At 35.6% G+C, this 9,452-nt stretch overlaps 1 protein-coding gene across 1 annotated transcript; it reads left to right on the forward strand.

Moving 5' to 3' along the window:
• Positions 1 to 2,736: 2,736 nt before the first annotated feature.
• Positions 2,737 to 9,057, forward strand: LOC121451648 (olfactory receptor 7G2-like). Its single transcript, XM_041657345.1, has 2 exons — positions 2,737 to 3,644; positions 9,036 to 9,057. Exons 1-2 carry the CDS (start codon positions 2,737 to 2,739, stop codon positions 9,055 to 9,057), a joined length of 930 nt encoding a protein of 309 aa, XP_041513279.1.
• The last annotated feature ends 395 nt before the right edge of the window (positions 9,058 to 9,452 follow it).

Genomic DNA, 9,452 nt, shown 5'->3' on the forward strand with positions numbered 1-9,452 from the left:
TAAATAAGCATAAAAATTTACTCCTTTACTATTTTCCTTCATTCATCTTAACACTGCAAATTAATTTTATCTTGAATTCAACAAGATATTTTATACCTTTATCTACATTAAACACACATTTATAAATAAAAGAAAGAAAGGACATAACATGTCACTTAAGGAAAGCAATCTGTGTATTGTGATTACATATTGGAATAAGGTATTGATCAAAACTTATAAAGGGAGAGTGCACATATTATTACTAATTTTAAAAGCATCAATGAAAAAGTCAATATAAATGAAATACATATGTTCTACTATAAGCACACATGTTTTAATTTCAAGATAATTCATATAAACTATTTAAAATAATACTATTAAATAGAATACTATGATAGAAGGTACCCATTATGGCAGTGTGGTTATTTTCCCTAGAAAAGCAGGAATTTCTGTGTTATGTGAGTGGTGGAACTTGAATTATTATTTGTTGCATTAAAAGTAAATGAAGTAATAACTGGGAAAAGTATGTTTCATTGTTTATTCTCATGTAGCCAACCCTGCATCATTTATTTGTTTCCTATTACATCAGAATAATCCACAGTAAAATACATTAATGTTTGCATATTCAAAAAATGCCTAAAATTTTTCACAATGTAGTCCTTTTCACAAGATATGCTTCTTAGGTTAACACATAAAATTTACTTATAGTACAAAACTAATTAAGTATTATGTAAATCAGATTATCACTGTATAAGGTATCATACCTAGGACAAATAAATATCGTATCTATGGCTCATGCTTCTTTCATGACTTCTCTACATAACCAAGATTAGTACTGTTGAAATGTTGCAAACACTTAAGATTAGCTTTCATCATGTTAGAAATCCTCTCTTTGTATAGTCTCATCTGCATTAATTTATCACTTCTTTGAGGACAAAGTAACCTGTTATGTGCTCTTGCTCATAGCATATGGTAAATAATCATATAAACACATATGTACACACACACTGATATATGTAATATCAGTTAATGATATTATATGCCCAGCAGGATGTTGAGAGCCTTTGGCTTTTTTATTTTTCATCATTGAAGATTTCCATTAAGTCATTTCCAAAATTCCAGTATAAATGTATATATAAATGTTACATAAACTTAAGACATACAGTATGATGGTTGAAGAAGGAAAAGTTATGAAGTGAATATTATCTCAAGAGTTATACACAGGTTTCCCATTCAGTTTTAGTCGATGAAAATTTATGGCATTAATACAAGTTCTTAAATCAATTCATGATGTACATCATTAACATAATATATAACATTTATGTCTTCTAAATACAAAATGCATGAAGTGATTATTATACCAAATGATTATTGCTACCATACCTACTTTTCTATTCATTGAGAGAAGGAAAACATTGAATTATACACATTCTTCTCTTCTTATATCAAACTGTCTACATCTGTATTATCTGTACACCTTTATCAAGAAATTACAAATATTTTAACAAGAATTTGGTATATCATTTTTAGATTATTCTGGTATTTTTTCCATTGTAACCCTATCATAGCTAATGATATACTCAGCATTTCATTAATGGATGCAGATGCATTAAGAGAAATGAACATCATTAACCACTGCGGTCCCTAAACTTCCCTTAAAATTAATTGCTAAATAATTAAGCCTTAGATTTCAATGATGACACATATGAGCTTGGAGATTATAGGCAGTATCTACTACTTTTCGCTCAAACACACCTGAAACAATCCTTTCTATTTAATTATATTAATGAGAAGAATTTGGAATGCCCGAAAATGAAGAAAACTTAATACTAAGTTTGAAGATTACTATTAAAATGAGAAAATATTGTGATATCTCTGAACAATTTAGGGGTGCTAATTATTTACTGTCTGAAAATATAAGTGGGGAATGTTCAAAGACTCGACTTAGAACACAGAAGACCAGATATTGGACTTTTCCTTTGCACACTGGTGATGCCATCACCTCATAAGTGCATCTGAAATGTGAGGCAATTCAACTGTAACTCAATAGGCACAGAGATGGTTCTACAGTCAAGATGTCTGGCCATTGCTTTTAATCTTGAGTTTGATACATTCACTATCACCTGTCATTTTGCTTGAAGGCTTGGGTGGTTTTGAAAGAAAGAATTCATGCTTTGATATTCAATGTAGTCTTGTCATTTGTCACATTATTTGCAAGTATCTTGTGCAATAGGCAGAATAGGTATTAGTAGTAAAATAAGAAAAATGAGGAAAGATTTTAGAAAAAAACCATAAGTATCTTTATAGTTCATCTTATAGCTCAAAAAAATTTGTTTTCTATATACTAGTTCAAAACTTTAAAGGGAGAAAATTGAGTAAGAGTATTTTTGTTTTTATTTTCATGTGCTTGTATCAGTGTGCATGAGCCACTTGTGAGTACCTTTTAGAAGGCAGAAGAGATCATGAGTTTTCAGAGCTGGAGACACGGGGAATTGTGAACATAAAATGGTTCTAGAAAACTAACTCAAGTCCTATATAAGGGAAGGAAGTACTTTTAGCCCAGTAGTCATCTCTCAAGGCTTCAGTGGGAGAAATTATTTAAAGATACATTACTTTTCATGAACTTGGAGCTCATTAATAGTGAGTGAAATATTAAAATTATGTTTATATCTGTCTCATACTAATGTTATATTGATATTCACTTCAAAAACTAATCTCATATTTTCATTGCACATTTTGTCAATATTCAGCATATATATGGAACCTGCAAATCAAACATGTATTTCAGAATTCTTTCTCATGGGACTAACATACGTCCCTGAACTGCAGCCTCTCATCTTCAACGTGTTCCTGCTCATGTACCTCATCACCATCATGGGAAACCTACTCATTATTTTGGCTGTAAGCATAGACTCCCACCTCCACACTCCCATGTACTTCTTCCTGTGTAATCTATCTTTCACTGATATCTGTGCAAGCACAACGACAGTCCCAAAGTTGCTGTTGAACATTCAAGCACATGACCAGAGCATCACTTACGTAGGTTGCCTGTCCCAGGTATGTTTTATATTGATATTTTGTGTTTTAGAAAGTTGTCTCCTCACTGTGATGGCTTATGACCGCTATGTGGCCATTTGTCAACCTCTGAGATACACAATTATTATGAACCCTTTCTTATGCATCTTGTTAGTCTTACTTTCCCTGGTCATCAGCACTATAAATGCACTGCTCCACACACTTCTGGTGTTGCCGCTGTCATTTTGCACAGAACAAGATATCCCCAACTTTTTCTGTGAACTTGGTCAGGTCACCAAGCTTGCCTGCTCTGATACATTTATCAACATAATCATAATTTATACTGCAACGATTATATTTTCAGTTATTCCCCTCTCTGGAATTATTTTCTCTTATTTTCAAATTGTGTCCTCGATTCTGAAGATCCCATCAGTTGGTGGAAGGCATAAAGCTTTTTCCACCTGTGGGTCTCATCTTTCAGTGGTATCTTTATTCTATGGGACTGGTTTAGGTGTGTATATGAGTTCTTCAGTTTCTAACTCTTCCAGCAGCAATGTAATAGCATCCATGATGTACAGTGTGGTCCCTCAAATGCTGAATCCTTTCATTTACAGTTTCAGAAACAAAGAAATCAAGGGAGCCTTGAGGAAGTTCATCACTGTTGCAATGGTTCCAATTAAATGAAGATGTATAGACTTGTCTTAAAGGGAAAATATGTGGTATTTGGATGTGAGAGAAAAGATTTAAAAATCTGTAGTGGCACATATAAAATCTAGAGTCAGTGTGATTTCATGGTTCAGGCCAGATTAATTGAAACCCATAAGACCTACTTTGGTTCAGATTAACTAGATATTACAATCCACTAAGTAATTACTAGGTCCTTACAGTGTATGCTTTTATGAGGCATGCTAGCTACCTGCCTACTTGGTTTAGTTACTTTTAAAACCCAAAATCCAAATAATTACTTTATACTGATATCTTAAAATATTATGCAATTTTGCTATTTCTATTATAACTATGCCATTGGTTCTCAAAGAAAAAGCCCCCATTCTAAAGTAATGAGGAAAAATATTTATTACAAGTACCTCTGAAATTTTTAATCCATAATTTCAGATATAATTAATTATCATTAATATATGAGATAGCAAATTAACACTTTATGTTTTGCTCAGTCCCTTAATAGTTTTAGAATTTGAAGATATCCCATATTTATAGGATGTCAGAGGCAGCACCCTGAGTGAGCACCCTCTATTCTATAGCTCTTTCATCAAAAACATAATGTTCCTAATACTCAGCAAACTAAAAGCAGTTAAGAGTTTGAGAAAGCTCTAAAGGTAACAACATTCAAAACACTCTTCCCAAGTGTTATAGTTGCAGCAAAGTACCTGGGGAAAGAATTATCTATTGAAGTATTTGAGAAGATGTACAGAGAGATTTTAGGATGTGGATTGTTGACAACACTCTAGTAGTCTTTGTGGTTTTTAAGCTATATTTAATTCACTCATGTTCTTGAATAAACTTTTGATTCAGCAAGCTAAACTTCTATGAAATTATTTTTATGTCTGTTCTTAGTAAGCTACTGGGGGGAATAGAAGTATTTTCCCATTTACCCAGCAAAGTCATATAGCATTTGCACTAAGTCCATTATTGCAATTTTTGTATAAAGGCAGACACACACAAGCACACATGCAAAAAAAATTTCCTGCTATTATTTGAGTTCTAGACGTCAATTGACAAGTACTTATCCTAATCACTTGGGAATTACCTTCCACAATGTTATTGTCAATGTCACTCAAAACATTAATATTTGCTTGTAGCAAAGAATTTTTCTCAGATTATATGTGTGGGTATAAATACAATTAACATTATTTGCAGTTATAGAGAGGATAAAGAAATTTAATTGATCTTTTTGGATAAATATGATCAGTTTTTCTTATTTTTGCTTATATCTCTTCAGAAGTAACATCATAGACATTTCTAGAGTTGATATCCATCCTTAATGTATGCCTGTACAATCCTTCCCAACAGTTTATTTTTTTGATTCACACAAAACATAGTTAACAAATTCCCAGTTTTGATTATTTTTTCTTTTTTTATTTTTATTGAGCTCTACATTTTTCTCTCTGCTTCCCTCCCTGCCTCTTCCCTTCCCCCTTCAACCCTCCCCACATGCTCCCAATTTGCTCAGGAGATCTTGTCTTTTTCTACTTCCCATGTAGATTAGGTCTATGTAAGTCTCTCTTAGTATCCTCATTGTTGTCTAAGTGTTTGAGGGTTGTGATTTTGTAGGCTGGCTTTCTTTGCTTTATGTTTAAAAACCACTTATGAGTGAGTACATGTGATAATTGTCTTTCTGTGTCTGTGTTGCCTCACTCAAAATAATGTTTTCTAGCTCCATCCATTTTCCTGCAAAATTCAAGGTGTCTTAATATTTTTCTGCTGTGTAGTACTCCATTGTGTAAATGTACTACATTTTCCTTATCCATTCTTTGTGCGAGGGGCATTTAAGTTGTTTCCAGGTTCTGGCTATGATTATTTTTTTATACATCTAATATTACCCCAATTCACAATTTTGGTAGATTAGCAACTAAATTTACTGGGTTTTACTCGTTTGTTTGTTTTTCGAGACAGGCTTTCTCTGTAGCTTTGGATTCCGTCCTGGAACTAACTCTGGTATACTGGCTGGCCTCAAACTCACAGATCCACCTGCCTCTACCTCCTGAGTGCTTGGATTAAAGGTGTGTGCCACCACTACCTGGCTTAAATTTACTTTTTAAAATTTATGTTATGGGTAGTGACATCCTTAAAGACCTAGTGTTTGAAACGTGGGTGAAGGTTTTGTCCATTGTAAAAAAAAAATTGGAAGTGTTTCTTTCACTTCTTTATACTTTAAGTGATAATTAGTTGTGTATTTGGTATAAAATTACTTTCAACTAGAGCTTAATTTTTCTCAGTTGAAAAATTAATTGCCCTATCTACAAGCATATATCTCAATAGTCTTACATTACAAGAGTTTTTCACTTGGAAATTACAGTTTCTTCTAAGATCTTGGCATTCACTAATATTTCTGACATTTATAAAACTTTCAGACATGCTTGTCCCCAATTTATTTTATGGGAAGTTTCTTTTGGTCTTACTCATACATGTACACAACCTGGACACCAGAATTGTCATGTAGCATGTTTCTCAATTCTCATCAAAACATACTGTGAATGTTTTTTTTTCTTTTCTTCAGTTTACCTAAAACTTTGGTCTTTTAAATTTACCTTTCTGATATTTGGGAAATAATGTAACAGTAACTGAAAGATAATCTTTTTTTAATTTTTTTCTTTTTTATTGAGAAAAGGAAAAAAAAAGTTTCCGCCTCCTCCCAGCGTCCCATTTCCCTCCCCCTCCTCCCACTTTTCTCCCCCTTCCCCCACTCCTCTCCCCCTCCCTCTCCAGTCCAATGAGCAGTCAGGGTTCCCTGCCCTGTGGAAAGTCCAAGGTCCTCCCCCCTCCGTCCATATCTAGGAAGGTGAACATCCAAACTGGCTAGGCTCCCACAAAGCCAGAACATTAAGGAGGATCAAAACCCCGTGCCATTGTCCTTGGCTTCTCATCAGCCCTCATTTTTCGCCATGTTCAGAGAGTCCAGTTTTACCCCATGCTTTTCCAGTCACAGTCCAGCTGGCCTTGGTGAGCTCCCATTAGATCAGCCCCACTGTCTCAGTGGGTGGGTGCACCCCTCGTGGTTCTTTTTTAAAATTTCTCATAAAACTAATAGCTATAAAGTCTAAGTCTTTTTATTTCTTTTTTATTAAACTTCCCACAAGGCAGGGCACCCTGACTTCTCTTAGGACTGGAGAGCGAGGGGGAGGGGGAGCGGGGGGAGTGGGAAAGAAATGGGAGGATGGGAGGAGGTGGAAATTTTTATTTAATTAATTAATTTTAAAAAGAATTAAAAAAATCTTAATTTATATAGATATCCCATTCCCACTCCTTCCCCTCCTCCATCTATAAACTTCCTCCACCCTAACCCCCATCCATTCCTCAGAGAGGGTAAAACTTCCCATAGAGAGTCAACAAAATCTGACACAACACTTTACTTTGATGCAAGACCAAGGACCTTACCCCTATATCTAGACTGACCAAGGTATCTCTCCAGAGCATATGTTTTACTAGATGCCTGTATTAGTGACAAATCATGGTCCTGCTGTCACTGGACTCAGAAACTGCCTAAAACTCTCAACTGTCCCCCACATTCAGTGGGCCCAGTTTGATCCTAAACAGGATCCCCCTCTATCAGTCCAGTGTCAGTGAGATCTCACCAGCTCAGGTCAGGGGTTTTTGTGGGTATCACCATCTATTTCATGACCTCTTTGTTCATATTATTGCTTCTCCCTCTCTTGAGTTGGACTCCAGGAGTTCAGCCCTGTGTTCAGTGTTTTATTGTGGATCTGTGGATCTGCTTTCATCAATTGCTGGTGGAAGGTTCTATGATAACAACGTAGTTATCAAACTGATTACAGGGGAAGGTCAGTTTAGGCATCCTCTCCACTGTTGCTTAAAGTCTTAGCTGGGGTTGTCTTTGACATCTTTGAATTTGCAGGCCAATGGATGGAACTAAAACAAACCATTCTGAGTGTAACCCAGGCACAGATAGACAAACATGGTATATACTCACTTGAAAGTAGATATTAGACATAAAGCAAATGATAAGCAGCCTGTAGTCTATGATCCCAGAGAAGTTGGTAAAGAGAACAACCCTAAGAGGGACATACAGGATCCACCTGAGAAGAGGGAACAGACAAGACCTCGTGAGACAATTAGAAGGGGAGATAAGGGAAGCTGAAGGGAAGTGGGATGGGAGAGGGAAGGTAGAAGGAGAACATGAGAGAATGGGAGACTCAAGAAGGGAGAAGGACATTAAATAGAAAAAAGACATTTTGATTGAATGAGTAATTAAAGGACTAGTGAGAACCATGGTACTAGGGAAATTCACAGGAACTCACAAGTATAAATTTTAAAAATTAGTTCTCTGTAAGATATTTGGATTGTACATCCTACTATATTCTCTTGCTGTAAAAATATTTTAAAACCAGCTGGGTGGTACTGGTGCTCGCCTTTAATCCTAGGACTCAGGAGGCAGAGGGAGGTGGATCTCTGTGAGTTGTGAGTTTGCTCTATGAGAGCCAATTCCAGGAGAGGTCCTAAAACTAAAGAGAAACTGTGTCTCAAAAAACTTAAAGAAATAAAAATTTTAAAAAAAATATTTTAAAACCTGTAAGTTTCCAAAATGACAATGCAGTTTTGTTCAAATGAAAATTTTCAGAATGTATTTATTTACATCAAACTGACAGTTCAGTACACTTAATTTAATAGTGTTCACAGATGAATAAAATTGACAGCATGATTAAACTCTATGTTGAAAGCATGTGGACATGCTTTTCCACTAATTAAAAAGTCATCTTGAGTGATTTCTTTTTTTTATCTTTTTTTATTGAGAAAAGGAGAAAAAAAAAACAAGTTTCCACCTCTTCCCAGCCTCCCATTTCCCTCCCCCTCCTCCCACCGTTCTCCCCCTCCCCCCCACTCCTTTCCCCCTCCCTCTCCAGTCCAAAGAGCAGTCAGGGTTTTCTGCCCTGTGGTAAGACCTAGGACCTCCCACCTCCGTCCATATCTAAGAAGGTGAACATCCAAACTGGCTGGGCTCCCACAAAGCCATCACATTATGTAGGATCAAACCCCCGTGCCATTGATTTCTTTTTGTGCAGCATCTACAGTCTCAACTCATTCAGTTTAAGACAAATTTTGCAGTAGGAATATCTGCTATCTAATACTTTTCTCATGGTTAAAACATTCCATCTTGAGGGGAGATTCATTATGACTTTGGATTGTCCAATGGGAAGTCAAACATTCTGTCATGAAGACATCAAAAAATTCAAAAGGAAAGCTTTCTTTAATATTCAGAAAGCAAACAACATGGAAGTATCCAGGTGTCCTCACAACTGACCAGATGAATAGGCCCCATCCTTCCTAGGAATATGTTAGTAGTAAAGACTCCTGGGAAGAATCAGCTAAGACTAGCTTCCTGAAAGAGGATCAGAAAACTCAAGCTGCCTAGAAAAGGCCCAGATCATCCAGGCTTCCTGAAAGAGACACTGCAATGTATGGAACTCCAAGGTATGCAATAAGTATAAGATGTTATGAGGCATCACTCCAGTTTGTATGTGCTATGCATGATACATCTATAAATGAGTCAATCTTTTTCCTGTAAGTAAAACATACCCATAATCCTGTAACTAATTTTAGTAATTCTGTAGGTTTGCCAAGTTGGAAATCAGCAGTATTGTACTTATGTCTGTGACCTATTCCTATCAGCAATGATTAGATATTAGTTCATATCTTTCAACGAATAGTGCCCCAGAACTATTTCCTTGTTATCTCTAGACAACCCTTCCTTTCCTGTAATTCTG

The sequence above is a fragment of the Microtus oregoni genome, unplaced genomic scaffold (genome assembly GCF_018167655.1).
Source record: "Microtus oregoni isolate MIOR12 unplaced genomic scaffold, Mior012 000008F_ref0000371, whole genome shotgun sequence".
Classification (NCBI taxonomy): Eukaryota; Metazoa; Chordata; class Mammalia; order Rodentia; family Cricetidae; genus Microtus; species Microtus oregoni.